At 39.9% G+C, this 18899-nt stretch overlaps 1 protein-coding gene and 1 long non-coding RNA gene across 2 annotated transcripts; both read right to left on the bottom strand.

Moving 5' to 3' along the window:
* Positions 1-50: 50 nt before the first annotated feature.
* Positions 51-17067, bottom strand: LOC103515517 (integral membrane protein GPR155; the record flags this gene model as incomplete). Its single annotated transcript, XM_026828196.1, has 11 exons — positions 51-951; positions 1738-1878; positions 2467-2485; positions 3591-3629; positions 5204-5334; positions 12732-13033; positions 13696-13961; positions 14719-14917; positions 14966-15166; positions 15817-16097; positions 17022-17067. Coding segments are annotated over 11 exons (1845 nt in total), but the record flags the coding sequence as incomplete, so codon positions are not given.
* On the bottom strand, positions 10900-12189 carry LOC113470050. Its single transcript, XR_003393257.1, has 2 exons — positions 12122-12189; positions 10900-11133 (listed from the first exon to the last, which is right to left on the bottom strand). It is a non-coding gene; the product is annotated as an uncharacterized LOC113470050 (long non-coding RNA).
* Positions 17068-18899: the final 1832 nt, after the last annotated feature.

Raw genomic sequence — 18899 nt, 5'->3', positions numbered from 1 at the left:
CGCCTTCCATTTCACTCAAATCCAACAAAGCTAAAGTTACTCTAAATCGTGGCCCCTGAATTTTCTACCAGTAGTGGTCATACCGTTATGGCCGGGACACCAATCTGAATGTAAACTTGGTTTAATCTAATTGGATGATTTTAAATTTTTGAATAAAATTCAGTCATTAGACTTGAAAGAAGTTGAATCACTTTACTTGAAAGAAATTGAATCAGTTTAACTTGAAAGAAGTTGAATCAGTTTAACTTGAAAGAAGTTGAAATTCAGATTGTGATCCCGGTCATCAGTACTCATGTTTTTCTTGTGGAATTTGAACCGATTTTCCATCTTCTGAAAACCATTTCCCCTCTTCAAAAAACCCCTAAAACATCTAGGGTTGGAGTCTCGAGTTATCTGTATAAGGATAACTCAGTTCTGAGTCCACAAGAAAAATAGAAATACTCATGGTGGATCTCACCAATGACTTAATGAGAGATTTCACTAATGGGAGAATTTTTAAACAAAAGGAGCTTTTAATGATTCAAACAGGAGTTTTTAAAAACTCCTCCTTTTTGGTAATTAAAAACTCCTTTTTGGATTATTAAAAACTAATTTTTGGATCATTAATTTTTTTCCATTTGTGAAATCTCTCAATAAGTCATTGGTGAAACCCACCATCATAGTGTCGAACTTCAGGGGCAAATCCTAGCAGGCGCGTAGCATAGGAGAGTTTACTCTAGCTTGGCGGAGGTCTACCGTCGTGTACAGTTAGCGGACGGTACAAACGTGTACAACTTGTGGCGCGAATCCTGGAACGCATACGCTCCCTGAATATGCCTTATGACGCGCCCCTGTACCAGATGCTGTGCGTATTCTAACCCGCGTCCCCTGTCCTGAGCTATGTCGTGCGCTAGGAGCCACGAGATGAACTGCTCCCCTGTGAAACACTGCTTGTAGAGGAGGAGCTTCCATCTGGTGGGAGGAAGAGAACTTTGTTAGAGGAAGAAATAGTACATATTTTCTGTAGCAGAAGTACTCTTTGGTGAGATTTTAAAGTCATTGTACAACTTATAGAGTTTTTTCCAGAATGAATCTTATCTATTAGGATACAGAAGACCCGTTCGGGAATCAAAGCTTCCATCTGGGGGGAGGAAGAAAACTTTAGAGGAAGAAATAGTATTTTTGGTACCAGAAGACCAAGATAACGATATAGGGGTTTAACGTGGGTTAACGTCACTGTATAACTGCTCAGATTTGTTAGAGGGAACTATAAAGGTGTGTCCAAACATACCCGACCGGCCGTTTATCGACGAGCTGAATCTATGTTGCAGTGTGGAGGGTTCAGGCGACATTGATCGGTAGCCGGGCGACTATGTGTGGACACACCTTAACAACTAAGGTCTTATGGTCACGAAATCGAAGAGAGGATAGGATAGAAGAAAGTTAGCCGTTCCGAGAACGAACCTTATCTGTTTAGGATAAAGTTCGCCCCGCGCTGGAATCGAACCCGTGACCCAGCGCTTACAAGGCAGACGTGCTACCCTCCAAGCTAATCTTATAGTCACGAAATCGAAGAGAGGATAGGATAGAAGAAAGTTAGCCGTTCCGAGAACGAACCTTATCTGTTTAGGATAAAGTTCGGCCCGCGCTGGAATCGAACCCGTGACCCAGCGCTTACAAGGCAGACGTGCTACCCTCCAAGCTAATTTTGCTGTAAATGTTCGAAAAATGAAAATATCAATATAATGAAAAGCTTACCGTATATCCCGAGCAATGTCTGTCCTGCATTGTCTCAAATGATACCCAATGAATTGATCACACACATGTCGCGTCTCAAATGAAAGCTGATCCCAAGGGACCAGTTGTATTCGGTCTTCCTTGTTGTAGATCTCAATTATCCTGCAAAATATGGAAAAGAATAGACAAATATTTAGCGAGGTGAATTCCCATTAACCACTGTGCTACCAGACCATACAACTTATCTGTTGTTTGATATACAATATTTTTAGCCAATCAGATTGCTCAATCCAAAAGATAAACCTAAATTTAAACAAATGTAACTTCTTTGTGTTATTGTCACAAATGTTCACTGCAGCATTGTAGGATTTTACAAATGTCTCAATAATCCCAACATCCAACCTTCCATGCTGGCACCGGTCGCTATCATTTTCCTCACGGGGTTGAGTGGGCCTCGCAGCAGCCAGTCACGGAATCAATCATACGCATGATACAATTTTTTGACCCCGCCGAGAATCGAACCCGGTCTTCCGCGTGCAAGGCGAGCGCAGTGGCCACTACAACATGGGAGATGACTTTGATAAACTTGATAGCACATAACTAAGATTGTGGCTCATAAGCTCTGAGGAATTGGCTTCCCCAACGTTATTGAGATAGGAATAAGGTAAATTTTAACTGAACTATTTTTTTTACCTTGTTTTAGGCATTCAAATACGTAATATTAAGTTATTTAATGTGTTTCAAACTTACTGTTGAGTTGTATCTTTACCTTTACAGAATAAACTTGATTTTCTAGGAAAACGAAATACTACCTGTTGTTACTTTATTTTCGTTATCTGATTCGCCAGGTGATTATATTATTTTAATAGTTCTGTTGATGGGAATCGGTCCCACTCCCTCCACTCAAGAAAATAAAATAAGAAACAAGAAAGTGTTATTTACTTGTGAAGCAAAAAGTCAATATAAACAAAAGTAAATTGTATTCAATATTATTTGTAATTTACAACCTACATAAACAATAATAAAAGATCGGGGAGTACCTTAGCAGTTGTGCATATCTCGAAAACTTCTAAGAAATCTTTTTAAAAACATGTGGACAGATGATTTTTTTTTTGCATTTTTCGCTAAGATACACCCCATACAAGTTTTACTTTAAGTTGTCTCTTTTTTTCCGAGACAAATAATGAAAGTCAATAGAAAACCGTATGCCTACCGTATACTACTAAATTAAGCGATTGTAAGAATTAACTTGGAACTGATAAAATAGCTTGTGCCTCAAGACGGGAAAATCGAAAGCAATCGGGCCATAAATGAGAACACGAATTCGCAAACGTTTTATTAGATAGAAATAACGAAAATAAAATTTGACTTAAGGGGATTAATTTAATAAATTCTATACTTGGAGCTGAAGAGATGTCTTACTTTAATCCATGAGTTGCTTTAGGTATAACATAAAAAATAATTTGTATTTGCAATCTACAAAGGTTCTAGTTTCTAGACGTTTTGCCTATTGAACTAAAAAAAAGAGGAAAAAAATGTAATGCTTTGTAGCAATGTCAAGTTCAAATTTTTTAGCAGCAATGCTATGAAAATAAATTAATTTCACATTTGGCAAAGGGGCCTGTAGATATCTGTTTTAACTTTTAACTCAAAGGTAATTCTTACGCTCTGTAATCAAATGGCGTGTGCGTTATAGAAGGTCCTTGGTTCGAATACCGGTTGAATATTCTAGCAAAGACCTGATTTTCATTGATCAAAAATCTGTGAAAAATAAAAGAATTTGTAATTAAAATTTACAAAGTGTCTATTTAGCGACACTTTTTCTCCCAGCTTTTTTTTTATTTTCATTTTTTATTTAGGACAAATGAAATAACTCTTCTGACGCTGAGTTAACACTAAGCACACCACCGTCACTGGAATACAGCAGAGGTAGGTTAAAACGTTGTAAAGAAAACACACACACTTCGGTCAGCTTAGGACGCCTTTTCTTTTCTCTTATTTAAACTCATCAGCTAGTCTCAACTAATAATTCGGTACCCGCCTAGTTAGTTTGAAGGGTGGCGCGCCTGTCCTGTAAGGGCTAGGCTGCGGGTTCGATACCCGCAAGGGGTTGATTTCATACTGCACGGATAATGATCGTTCTCGGAACGGCCGGCTTTCCCTTATCTTGTCTTCTTTCTATTTTCAATTTAGGGACGATAAGACCTCAGCAGTTACAGTTCCCTCTATCAAACCTCTTTGGATAGACGAGAAGAGTTGCGTAGGCCACAGCATACATAAGTAAAATTATCTACTTTTTCGAAATAGAGGGAGTGAGGTGTTACTGAATACTTTGGTCCTAAAAGTCTTTAGGACCAAAGAAAAAAAAACAATTCGATCAGTGTTTATAGTAGGTAATAGGTAATTAGGTATGTAAAGAAAAATGATCGGTATAACATTTTTTAACGAAAGAAAATAGGCTACATATGAATTTTTCAATATTTCTATGTACATAACGTATAAGGCTAGCCAGTCACTATCAGGTAAACCTGACACCTGATGAGCACACACACTATCAGGTATTTTATTTTATTTATTTAATTTACCTTATTTATACTGTCGGCTAAAACTAAAAAGTCCCATTATGCCACTATCGGGTAGACCTGATCAGGTGTACCTGTCGTCAGGTCTCCTGATAGTGTTGTACTAACAGTGAATACTTGATGTATAGTGCTAGGAATAAGATACAGCTAAGGTCTGTCACCGCCGCATGTGAGGATCCTCGATCTCAAACTTTTGAGCATACCCCAGTATGCTCAAAAGGTTAACTTACACTTTAACATGAACCTATGTACCCGCGGGTACTATTTAATCTAGCATTATCATAAACTTCTTAACAATAGGTATTGGATAGACAACAACCACATATTGTTTAAGATTCGAGAAATAACGAACGAGAACAATGTAAGTAGGGTGATCGACGAGTACATATTCAATATTAAGGGAGACTATGGAATTTCTTTGGATGAAAAATTATAAATGTATAAAGCGAATAAAAAATGTAAAAAAAAAGTATCATAAATAAAGGAAAAGAAGCAAGTTGTGCGTGATCTCTCGAATCTATCATACCACTTCCTTCCCAAATATTTATACACCTTAACTTTCATTAATCAAATCTGACGATCCCACCCTTGAAAAGCCTACTTTCCTATCCTGTAGAAAGGAACACTTTTCCTGATCTCTCTTGATTTGATTAATAAAATATCGCACATCAGACTGTACATTCACAATCATATCATATCTATTCAGTTAGCAAATGACAAGAGTGACAAGAAATCTACGTGATTAGAAAGAAAATCCCATTGAAGACAAATATCCTATGATTAATTGGTATTCTGTGCTTTTATTTGGCAACCAGCCAGAGGCTGGCAGATTGTTTATGTATGTTTTTTTTTTTAAAAAAAATATATAATCTCTTCTTCTTTCTTTCCAATTTATCATTACTTACCTAATAGAGCTAGGAATAGTGCCAGGTTTTGTACTGCTAGTTCAATAGGATCCGAGGTATCATTGGGGTCTGAAGTTGGAGGTGGAGGGGAGTGAATGAATGAAGATACCAGATAGTAAAACACTGGTAGACTGAAACAGAGAAAATGAAACCAGTTAAAGTACTTGTCTGGTGAGCGAGAGAGCGTGGGTTCGAATCTTAACCGAGCCCTGGAATGTGGTACTATTGGTCATATTCGTACTCTATACACTAAAACCCACCAATCGTGTACTGCTGGGTGAGGTCAATGTGAGTAGGCGGGTAGTGAATGGACGGTAAAACCCCAGTCACCAAACAAATCCTCATAAGGGATGAGTTTCCCTTTAAGGATGAGCTATTAAAAACCCACCAATCGTGTACTGCTGGGTGAGGTCAATGTGAGTAGGCGGGTAGTGAATGGACGGTAAAACCCCAGTCACCAAACAAATTCTCATTAGGGATGAGTTTCCCTTTAAGGATGAGCTATTCATTTTTCGGTAAAGTCACAACTTTGGGGTTGTATTTTTTGGGTCATTTGCTGCCTGATCTGCTGCTTCATTCTCCGAACAAAAGACGAATAGATTACTTACTATTCTCCGGACACGAGAAATGCTACAAAAACTAATTTAGTCCTCCAATTTCATTTTATAGCAAACAAATACTTACCCCATGTAGAGAATATAGAAGTACGGTCTCAAATACACGAGGAGCGTAAAGTTGTGACACACGGTCAGTAGTTCGGTAAAGTCACAACTTTGGGGTTGTATTTTTTGGGTCATTTGCTGCCTGATCTGCTGCTTCATTCTCCGAACAAAAGACATGAATATAGATTACTTGCTATTCTCCGGACACGTGAAATGCTACAAAAACTAGTTTAGTCCTCGAATTTCATTTTATAGCAAACAAATACTTACCCCATGTAGAGAATATAGAAGTACGGTCTCAGATACATGAGGAGCGTAAAGTTGTGACACACGGTGAGTCATCCTCGATCTCAAACTTTTGAGCATACCCCAGTATGCTCAAAAGGTTAACTTACACTTTAACATGAACCTATGTACCCGCGGGTACCATTTAATCTAGCATTATCATAAACTTCTTAACAATAGGTATTGGATAGACAACAACCACATATTGTTCAAGATTCGAGAAATAACAAACGAGAACAATGTAAGTAGGGTGATCGACGAGTACATATTCAATATTAAGGGAGACTATGGAATTTCTTTGGATGAAAAATTATAAATGTATAAAGCGAATAAAAAATGTAAAAAAAAGTATCATAAATAAAGGAAAAGAAGCAAGTTGTGCGTGATCTCTCGAATCTATCATACCACTTCCTTCCCAAATATTTATAGACCTTAACTTTCATTAATCAAATCTGACGATCCCACCCTTGAAAAGCCTACTTTCCTATCCTATAGTAAGGAACACTTTTCCTGATCTCTCTTGATTTAATTAACAAAATATCGCACATTACGCCTTCCACTTCACTCAAATCCAACAAAGCTAAAGTTACTCTAAATCGTGGCCCCTGAATTTTCTACCAGTCGTAGTGGTCATACCGTTATGGCCGGGACACCAATCTGAATGTAAACTTGGTTGAATCTAATTAAATAAAGGAATCTGATTGGACGATTTTAAATTTTTGAATAAAATTCAGTCATTAGACTTGAAAGAAGTTGAATCAGTTTAACTTGAAAGAAGTTGAAATTCAGATTAACTTGAAAGAAGTTGAATCAGTTTAACTTGAAAGAAGTTGAAATTCAGATTGTGATCCCGGTCATCAGTACTCATGTTTTTCTTGTGGAATTTGAACCGGTTTTCCATCTTCTGAAAACCATTTCCCCTCTTCAAAAAACCTCTAAAACATCTAGGGTTGGAGTCTCGAGTTATCTGTATAAGGATAACTTCAGTTCTGAGTCTACAAGAAAAATGGAAATACTGATGGTGGATTGGTCGGTTAGAAAAAAAAAAACTAAAACATAGGTGATAGAGGGACCTGTAACAATGGAGGTCTTCTTCCCGAAACTAAAGGCAGAAGGACAGTATAGAGTTCGCCCCGGGCGGCCATCGAACCCGCAACTCAGCGCTTACAAGACCCCGCGCTTAAGGGGGGCTTCTTCCCGAAACTAAAGGCAGAAGGACAGTATAGAGTTCGCCCCGGGCGGCCATCGAACCCGCAACTCAGCGCTTACAAGGCAGGCTTGTTGCCATCCAAGTTAACTAGGCTTGAACTGGTCTACCAATTGCGCTTACTAATGATTTCTAGATCCCGAGATAAATCAATTTTATTTACATAGTAGGAATTGACCTTTCATTCATAATTTTTAACCAAATGCAACAGTTCATGCTTGAACTGGTCTACCAATTGCGCTTACTAATGATTTCTAGATCCCGAGATAAATCAATTTTATTTACATAATAGGAATTGACCTTTCATTTACAATTTTTAACCAAATGCAACATTTCATTTCTCAACTTACCATTAGTAGGAGCATTGGAACTCTGTTCTTTAATGACCTCCCTGAACTAAAGTACTTGGAAAGTCACAAATTTAATGATGACCCAAGTAATCAGATTACCAGACGGTGTTAGGCACGGTATATTTATGGGCTAGCATCATAAAAGGATGTGCTTTTCAAGTTTTAATAAATTACTTTCAAAAATAAAATAAAATAATAAATCGAAATAATAATAATAATAATAATAATAATAATAATAATAATAATAACAAATCGAAATACAATCTCTCCAGTCTAGTTAGCTTGGAGGGTAGTGCGTCTGTCTTGTAAGCGCTAGGTTGCGGGTTCGATTCTCGCCCGGGGCGGATTTTATTCTAAACAGATAAGGTTCGTTCTCGGAACGGCATGTCTTCCTCCTCTCTTCACTTTTGGGACGATAAGACCTTGGCATTTACAGTTACTATTAAACCGTTGTATGTGTACACAAATCGCGTACACAAGCAACGATCTATCTAGACCAGTTTGAAAGACGTATCTTAGCGTGTGTATCGGGTTTCAGTGATAGAGCGGTAAAATTGAACTCACAATGAACATGGATATACAGAGCAGGATTAGAAGTATGACATGCTGCAACACACTCTCCTCTTTGTCCGCTGTCTCGTCTGTTTCATTTACCATGTCCACAGTCCTGAAACAGTCGAGGTTTAATGTCAGTGAAATTATCAAAGTTTAACGTCACAGACTGATAAAATAGCTTGTGCCTCAAGACGGGAAAATCGAAAGCAATCGGGCCATAAATGAGAACACGAATTCGCAAACGTTTTATTAGGTAGAAATAACAAAAATAAAATTTGACTAAAGGGGATTAATTTAATAAATTCTATACTTGGAGCTGAAGAGGTGTCTTACTTTAATCCATGAGTTTCTTTAGGTAGAACATGAAAAATAATTTGTACTTGGAATCTACAAAGGTTCTAGTTTCTAGACTTTTTGCCTATTGAACTAAAAAAAAGAGGGGGAAAAAAAGGGAAAAAAATGTAATGCTTTGTAGCAATGTCAAGTTCAAATTTCTTTTAGCAGCAATGCTATGAAAATAATTTAATGTCACATTTGGCAAAGGGGCCTGTAGATATCTGTTTTAACTTTTAACTCAAAGGTAATTCTTACGCCCTGTAATCAAATGGGTGTGCGTTATAGAAGGTCCTTGGTTCGAATACCGGTTGAATATTTTAGCAAAGACCTGATTTTCATTGATCAAAAATCTATGAAAAATAAAAGAATTTGTAATTAAAATTTACAAAGTGTCTATTTAGCGACACTTTTTTTCCCAATTCCAGCTTTTTTTTATTTAGTGACAAATGAAAGAACTCTTTTATTAAATATTGTTTTCATTTTCCATGAACACCTTTTCATTAATTTCATCTCTGCAGAAGGAAAATTTACACGCCATTTTTTAGTGCCAATGACGACAGGGGAAAAACGAAAAAAGCAATAATCAAAATTAAAATCACATACATTATCACAAACAACCTTTATACTTCATATCAATAATCGGTGAGATAGGGCCAGTCTCTGAATGTATACAACTACACAGCTTAGAGCTAAGACTAGACAACAATTTGAACGTCGTGTGACGGTTAAATAGACTTCTCAAGTGATGACGTTATAAACGACTGGTACATGGGGGTAGAATAGACTTTTTAAGTGATTAAACGACTAGCGATGGGGGTGGTCGGTGGTATCCAGTTTTTCATTACAAATTAACGATCTATCTAAAGACCAGTTTGAAAGACGTATCTTAGCGTGTGTATATCGGGTTTCAGTGATAAATAGAGCGGTAAAATTGAACTCACAATGAACATGGATATACAGAGCAGGATTAGAAGTATGACATGCTGCAACACACTCTCCTCTTTATCCGCTGTCTCGTCTGTTTCATTTACCATGTCCACAGTCCTGAAACAGTCGAACGATCAAGGTTTAATGTCAGTGAAATTAGGGATTTGCCCTCAATTTGGCACCAAACTACCCGGCTACCGGCTACTCACATCAAACTCGACTGGTCTTAATAAAGGCCCGTTCTCACTTGTGAGTTTCACTCCCTCTTTGTGGTAAGATCAGGCATTAGTGGGTTAGGTACTTTTCAGGAACATTTTAGTTTCTTATATCATATCATGATTTGTTCATTTTCTTCTTCTTCCTCTACTTCTTGATTATGTCAAGAAGTAGAGGAAGACTCAAACTCGACAGGCCTTAGTAAAGGCCCGTTCTCACTTGTGAGTGTGAGTTTCACTCTCTCTTTGTGGTAAGACCGGGCATTAGTGTGTTAAAGTCCCGCCAGGGGTGGATTTTTACCTAAACAGGTATGGTTAGATCTTGGAACGGCTGTCTTTCTCCTATCCCGTCTTACTTTTCTCTTCGCTCTCGGAACGCCTGGCTTTCTCCTATATCCCCCTTCTTCCCAAACCATGATAACTTACTGTGAAGTTGATGACAGGTCGTGAACATCATTGACTACAATGTTAGGCGCCAGCGCTGCAGTTTCCCGTGTGGTCTCGGCTTGACTGTTACCCATTACCATCGGACTGTATGACATCGCCCTATTCTGACGCTGAGTAGAAGAAAAAGAAAAATTCCGTTGGTCCTCATTTTTGCTGCTCTATGACTTTGAAACATCACCCAAGTAAGCGCAACTGATCTATTGCGAAAGGAAAATACGGCTACACTTACCTATAGGCACCCCAAGTGCATAATCATTGGTCTGCGTGTGACGCTGAGTTAACACTAAGCACACCACCGTCACTGGAATACAGCAGAGGTAGGTTAAAACGTTGTAAAGAAAACACACACACTTCGATCAGCCTAGGACGCCTTTTTTTCTATTTAAACTCATCAGCTAGTCTCAACTAATAATTCGGTACCCGCCTAGTTAGTTTGAAGGGTGGCGCGCCTGTCCTGTAAGGGCTAGGCTGCGGGTTCGATACCCGCAAGGGGTTGATTTCATACTGCACGGATAATGATCGTTCTCGGAACGGCCGGCTTTCCCTTATCTTGTCTTCTTTCTATTTTCAATTTAGGGACGATAAGACCTCAGCAGTTACAGTTCCCTCTATCAAACCTCTTTGGATGGACGAGAAGAGTTGCGTAGGCCACAGCATACATAAGTAAAATTATCTACTTTTTCGAAATAGAGGGAGTGAGGTGGCATAGAGACCTGCCCGTGCCGTGTTCAATGATCCAGGCAACAAATAGGTTACGCCCAGAACGGAGAAAAACACGGCTGCCTTGGCTAAAAACACGCCCGCTATGAACGTCCAATTCACTGATGATAAATCTAGACGGACTAGAGACGTGAAGATGACGGCCGGGAGAGCGAATGTGCCGACAAATGTGTTGAGGCCCTTCACCTCACTGTTGGATATGACGCCGAGCCGCCCTGCCGTGTATCTGTGGGAGAACACGTATATGAGTTAAAGTCTTCCTAAGACAGCGGCGAAAGCAACGTTGTACCAGAGAACAAGTAGATGAGTTGTTATTTCGTAAGGCCGGGCACCCACTATGAGGTAGACCTGACAGGCGGACCTGATCAGTCGTACCTGTCAGGTCTACCTAGTAGTGGTAGTGGATGGCCTAAGTCAGCGACGAAAGCAACGTTGAATGTACCAGTTTCTAATGGATCATTGAAGTTAATTAAACCCCCGACAGCAAAAATTTACCTCTGACTCAAGTATATATTTTATCTCGTTGCTGAGATTCGAACCACAGCCTGCTCAGTTCAATCAACCCAACGGAACGAACGTCGAAATAATCGAAATATGATGACCATTGCCTTTAGCACTAATTTTGCCTTTGAATTGTGTTATTTTGAAAACATTTATATTAGGAAAATTTTCCATTTTCTAAAAGTTCACCAAAGAGACCTTGTTTAGACTGCTGGGGTAAAGGGACTTTTTAGTCTCATTCGAGCAGGATAAACAAGGTATATTCTATTCTATTCTACCTGTCAGGTCTACCTAATAGTGGATGGCCCAAGTCAGCGACAAAAGCAACGTTGAATGTACCAGTTTCTAATGGATCATTGAAGTTAATTAAACCCCCGACAGCAAAAATCTACCTCTGACTCAAGTATATATTTTATCTCGTTCCTGGGATTCGAACCACAGCCTGCTCAGTTCAATCAATCCAACGGAACGAACGTCGAAATAATCGAAATATGATGCTCATTGCCTTTAGCACTAATTTTGCCTTTGAATTGTGTTATTTTGAAAACATTTAGATATATTAGGAAAATTTTCCATTTTCTAAAAGTTCACCAAAAAATAATGATCAAGCTCTGTGCTCTTGGAAAAGAAAAGAAAAAGCTATGTGCTATACCTTGAGCACAAATCTGTATGAAATTTTGTTCACTTGTTCACATAGGAATCTGGTTACTCACCCACACAGGATAACGGCGAAGCATTGCACAATGGCTGGATAGAGATTATCCAGCTCCACCGACCTTTCTAGCGCCGGTGCCGCAAGGTACACTTTAATTACATATTGAAGTTATTTTTACTTTTCCTTTAATTTCTAGCTGACAAATCCTTACCTCATTTTTGTCTCCCCGTGGACGTTAACCAGGGATTAGACCAGCTTGGTCGGGCTGGGGGACTTTAAACAGAGAGTATACTAGCCTGAATTTCCCTTGCTAAAGAAATAGCAAAGGTTGAGTGCGAAGGGCATCTATTCATAAAAATTTGTAGCCAAAACCAAATGTCAGCCCAAAGTAATCACCCTAGTTAGGGCTGGTTGAGAGGCTGACGAAAAACGCCGACCCCGTCTGTACAGGGGAAAGGCGAAGAAAAAGAAGAATTGCTTACCCCATGTAGAGTTCGGTAAAGTCACAACTTTGGGGTTGTATTTTTTGGGTCATTTGCTGCCTGATCTGCTGCTTCATTCTCCGAACAAAAGACATGAATAGATTACTTGCTATTCTCCGGACACGAGAAATGCTACAAAAACTAATTTAGTCCTCGAATTTCATTTTATAGCAAACAAATACTTACCCCATGTAGAGAATATAGAAGTACGGTCTCAGATACACGAGGAGCGTAAAGTTGTGACACACGGTGAGTAGAACAGCGAGTGCCAGGCAAGGTATGATAACCAGCGTGGAAAAGTCACCGAACACGTTGATAAATCTCTCCACTAGGCCGGGTGGTGTGTGGTGTGGCCTGTCCAAGTATTGGATGCTTAGGTAGGCGAGGATAGCACATATGCGGGATATAACGAGAAGGTTGACCAGACGATTCAGTAGGTGACGGGAGCGCGAGTTTTTCTGACACAGGAATGAGGTGACCAGCCATACCTGAGGAAATAGGGTCTTATTTTAGACTGTGGAAGCAGGACAGACAGTCCCTTTAGCTATTGTACCGCTTAATTAAAATTTCCATAATTATTTTACATCTTTGGTTACTATTATTGCGGTGCAATCTCAAATCTTAATATTAAGTACCTATTATCTTTTTAACAATTTTAGATATTATTATTTTTTTTTCTCCTTCTTTTTCTTTTCTTTAAATGACGTTGTACAATTGTATTCATTGAAATGTATTTTTAATGTCATATTATGTACAATAAAAATAAATTGAATTGAATTAATTTTAAAACAATTTATGGAGGATTGATAGTCCATTTCGGTTACTTACTACAGTCGTAATGAGCTTGCTTGCCCCTTGCAAAACGGGATTAATGTCCACCATCGAAAAAAGGCATGATGGCGAAAAAATTCAACGGGTTACTTTCCGATGTTCTCTTATTAACTCAACAAATACGGAAGTACCTACTGTGTCTCTTCTCGCCCATCCGATGAGGAACATACTGTGGAATGAACACGCTATGACAGAGACCACACGATTCTATTATAGCAGTTGGTTCAATGCGGGAGGTCTTGAAAATCCAGGTTCCCCAACAGGGAGAAAAAAATGTAAAAGACTGTCTTCCTAAGCAAAAGATATACAGTTTACTTACGCACGCAAACAGGGACACAACGCAAATATCCGTGTTGAACTTGCCCAGGGCTCCTTCGTAATCTTTCCTCTCCAGCGTGGTTAACGAGATTAGCCGAGCCGACACGAACATGATCGGGGCCGATAGGAAGGTACAGGCTACCATAGAAGAAGCTATAAGCTCCACGTCTAGGTTATAACTAGTGGCATAGACAAACACACCAGGGGCGGAAGGTACAGTGCCATACAGGAAGGCGAATGTGCTGTAGGCTTCCACTGAGGCCGTGCCTAGAAAATAAGAGGGGGTCGGTTAGGTAGAGGAGGAGCTTCCATCTGGAGGGAGGAAGAAAACTTTGTTAGAGGAAGAAATAGTACATATTTTCTGTAGCACAAGTACTCTTTGGTAAGAATTTAAAGTCATTGTACAACTTATAAGAGTTTTTTCCAGAACGAATCTCATCTATTAGGATACAGTAAGACCCGTTTGGGAATGAAAGCTTCCATCTGGGGGCTTTCCTCTCCAGCGTGGTTAACGAGATTAGCCGAGCCGACACGAACATGATCGGGGCCGATAGGAAGGTACAGGCTACCATAGAAGACGCTATGAGCTCCACGTCTAGGTTATAACTAGTGGCATAGACAAACACACCAGGGGCGGAAGGTACAGTGCCGTACAGGAAGGCGAATGTGCTGTAGGCTTCCACTGAGGCCGTGCCTGGAAAATGAGAGGGGGTCGGTTAGAAAAAAAAACATAGGTGATAGAGGGACCTGTAACAATGTAGGTCTTCTTCCCGAAACTAAAGGCAGAAGGACAGTATAGAGTTCGCCCCGGGCGGCCATCGAACCCGCAACTCAGCGCTTACAAGACCCCGCGCTTAAAAGGCAGGCTTGTTGCCATCCAAGTTAACTAGGCTTGAACTGGTCTACCAATTGCGCTTACTAATGATTTCTAGATCCCGAGATAAATCAATTTTATTTACATAATAGGAACTGACCTTTCATTCACAATTTTTACCCAAATGCAACATTTCATTTCTCAACTTACCATTAGTAGGAGCATTGTCTGGGAATGCGGTGAGAAGAGCATACACAACTTGTCTTAATACAAGAGGTACTATGACCAGTTTAACCCCTATGAGCACACCGGGCACTATGAGGGCAGTACCGTGAAGTGTTTGAACTTTGCCCACCATGCGTAGACCCAGCAGGAACAAGGCTGTGGCGGAGAAAGCCGATGAAAAGACCTGAGGAAGAGGAGAAGTTAAGGGTTAATATAATAATTAATAGACGACTTTAATGGAAGGAGCATTGTCTGGGAATGCGGTGAGAAGAGCATACACAACTTGTCTTAATACAAGAGGTACTATGACCAGTTTAACCCCTATGAGCACACCGGGCACTATGAGGGCAGTACCGTGAAGTGTTTGAACTTTGCCCACCATGCGTAGACCCAGCAGGAACAAGGCTGTGGCGGAGAAAGCCGATGAAAAGACCTGAGGAAGAGGAGAAGTTAAGGGTTAATATAATAATTAATAGACGACTTTAATGGATATTTTATTATTTTATATACCTTATCCAGTGAGGGCATTAGAAGAGTAAAAATAACATCTAAAGAGTTGACAATGAAAAAGGCTCTAGCTCTAATGATGTGACAACCATAAAATTGTAAACAGGCTCTCAGTTTCACTAAAAATAATTTATGATTTAGATTTTATGTAGCCTAGTTAGCTTGGAAGGTAGAGCACCTTGTAAGCGCTTTTAAAGTTACTCAGGAAAAGTAACGGGTTATAATCCCTCCCGAGAGATAAATCCTGCCTAAATAGGGTCGGTTCTCGTAACGGATGGCTGTCTCCTATCCTGTCCTGCTTCCCTCCATCAAACCTCTTAGAAAAATACTTACATCAAGTATCTTGAAGAGTAGATCAGCTTCCCTCCATCAAACCTCTTAGAAAAATATTACATCAAGTATCTTGAAGAGTAGATCAGCTTCCCTCCATCAAACCTCTTAGAAAAATACTTACATCAAGTATCTTGAAGAGTAGATCAGCTTCCCTCCATCAAACCTCTTAGAAAAATACTTACATCAAGTATCTTGAACAGTAGATCAGCTTCCCTCCATCAAACCTCTTAGAAAAATACTTACATCAAGTATCTTGAAGAGTAGATCAGGCGGCTCGTGATGAAATATAAAGTTACACGCCATCCCCAGCATAGACATAAACACAATTGGATTCGTCACAATATTCCTTAACACGTTGAGTGCGATGTAGGAGTTGGACTCCGGGGAGCCTGCAGCCCGACATCGGCTCTTGTGCAGCTCGAGGAAGATGAAACCGAACGGGTTAAGTATGGTGAGGTTGACAGGGGCGAGAAGATAGAGGTAGGGGAGGAATTCTGGGTGCACCTTCTCGTACAGAGCTTTGACTGGAAATATGAGAAGATGGGAAAATTATCGTAATAATTACTATCGAAGAACAGGTACAAGGAGTTGAGACTTGATCTTATCGATTGTTAGGAGCGCAAAGGCTAGCCCAGTAGTAACACGATTGCTTACCATGCAGAAAGTTCCGAGCTCGATGCCCACCTTCGACAAAAATTTCCATTTATAATCGGCGACATTTCGATTATAAATAAAAGGGGGGGAAACGAACTTCAGAAGAGAAGAAATGGAGGAGTTGCAATTGGGAAAATATTATTAATAAAAGGTCGATTCCTACGTAAAAAGTTGTGAAAAATCTGACTTGATCTTATCGATTGTTAGGAGCGCAAAGGCTAGCCCAGTAGTAACACGATTGCTTACCATGCAGAAAGTTCCGAGCTCGATGCTCACCTTCGACAAAAATTTCCATTTATAATCGGCGACATTTCGATTAGAAACAAAAGGGGAGAAACGAACTTCAGAAGAGAAGAAATGGAGGAGTTGCAATTGGGAAAATATTATTGATAAAAGGTTGATTCCTACGTAAAAAGTTGTGAAAAATCTAAATTCAAATCCAAACTCCGAAAAAGTAAATTTAAAAGGTCGAAAATTCAATTTTTAATTGCCGTTCTAATGAAAAAGTTCAGAGTTGTGACGTCAGATTTCACGTCAAAATGCGCAGAAACGCTTGCGCACAAACAAACGAAGCGGAAGTCATGAATTATGACGTCATGGCCTACAGGAGCGTATGCCGTGACGTCAAACTTCACGATTTACCGGTATTTTTTAAATCGATTTATCTCGGTATCTAGAAGTCGTAGAAGAAAAAGAAAAATTCCGTTGGTCATTTTTCCTGCTCTATGACTCTGAAACATCACCCAAGTAAGCGCAACTGATCTATTGCGAAAGGAAAATACGACTACACTTACCTATAGGCACCCCAAGTGCATAGTCATTGGTCTGCGTCGGATTGATAGTCCATTTCGGTTACTTACTACAGTCGTAATGAGCTTGCTTGCCCCTTGCAAAACGGGATTAATGTCCACCATCGAAAAGAGGCATGGTGGCGAAAAAATTCAACGGGTTACTTTCCGATGTTCTCTTATGAACTCAACAAATACGGAAGTACCTACTGTGTCTCTTCTCGCCCATCTCCAAGTTTTTACTCAGCAAATTTTGCATTTGGTTAGACATTTATTAGTGCTTTATTTAGACTGTCGAATTAGGAAATGTAGTCCCTTTACCAAGTTTTTACTCAGCAAATTTTGCATTTGGTTAGACATTTATTAGTGCTTTATTTAGACTGTCGAATTAGGAAATGTAGTCCCTTTTTCACTACAGTTTAATATTACACCACTTTAGGCGTAGAAGCGTCAAGCGTTCACTAACCCCAAAGTAGGTAGTAGGTACTATCGAGTTTCTGGGTTCTCTATTATTCACACATATGAACACGGGACTTCCCGCATCGGGTTCTGAGAACTACTAATACAGCTAATTAACTATACAGTCAGGTTGTGGTTATGTACCGGGTTGAGATGAGCTCGGATAAGGTGAGACAGGATATTGCAGGGTTGTCCAACCCGCGGCCCGCGGGCTGCATGCGGCCCGCGAACTCTAGGACTGAAAATTGCATCAATGTTTGGTACCTAGTTCATACATGTGCGAAAGTGCTTTTTCGACTATGAAGCATGTGAAAAACCAATTAAGAAACTAAACTATCTTTCGGGTGTGTTTCTTCTGTGCGGCCCGCCAACTCTCTACCTTGGTCTCTCGGGTGCACAGAGGTTGGACAACCCTGGGATATTATTACCAACCTTGCCTTCCCCAACCCGGTACATAACCAGAGATAATAGTTAATAGAGATAATAGTTATTTGTTATTTGATACAAAGTATACTCAGGGAAACTAGTCAGTCCAAATAGTTCTGGTAACATCTCGTCCCTCGAGTGCCAGGCAAGGTATGATAACCAGCGTGGAAAAGTCACCGAACACGTTGATAAATCTCTCCACTAGGCCGGGTGGTGTGTGGTGGGGCCTGTCCAAGTATTGGATGCTTAGGTAGGCGAGGATGGCACATATACGGGATATAACGAGAAGGTTGACCAGACGATTTAGTAGGTGACGGGAGCGCGAGTTTTTTTGGCACAGGAATGAGGTGACCAGCCATACCTGAGGAAATAGGGTTTTATTTTAGACTGTGGAAGCAGGAGAGATAGTCCCTTTAGCTATTGTACCGCTTTGAGAGATTTCACTAATGGGAGAATTTTTAAACAAAAGGAGCTTTTAATGATTCAAACAGGAGTTTTTAAAAACTCCTCCTTTTTGGTCATTAAAACTCCTTTTTGGATTATTAAAAACTAATTTTTGGATCATTAATTTTTTTCCATTTGTTAAAAACTAATTTTTGGATCATTATTTTTTTTTCCATTTGTGAAATCTCTCTATAAGTCATTGGTAAAACCCACCATCATAGTGTCGAACTTCAGGGGCACATCCTAGCAGGCGCGTAGCATAGGAGAGTTTACTCTAGCTTGGCGGAGGTCTACCGTCGTGTACAGTTAGCGGACGGTACAAACGTGTACAACTTGTGGCGCGAATCCTGGAACGCATACGCTCCCTGAATATGCCTTATGACGCGCCCCTGTACCAGATGCTGTGCGTATTCTAACCCGCGTCCCCTGTCCTGAGCTATGTCGTGCGCTAGGAGCCACGAGATGAACTGCTCCCCTGTGAAACACTGCTTGTAGAGGAGGAGCTTCCATCTGGTGGGAGGAAGAGAACTTTGTTAGAGGAAGAAATAGTACATA

The sequence above is a fragment of the Diaphorina citri genome, unplaced genomic scaffold (genome assembly GCF_000475195.1).
Source record: "Diaphorina citri unplaced genomic scaffold, Diaci psyllid genome assembly version 1.1 scaffold1360, whole genome shotgun sequence".
Classification (NCBI taxonomy): domain Eukaryota; kingdom Metazoa; phylum Arthropoda; class Insecta; order Hemiptera; family Psyllidae; genus Diaphorina; species Diaphorina citri.
The sequence above is the reverse complement of the archived record's forward strand: the minus strand, read 5'-3'. Positions and strand labels throughout refer to the sequence as shown.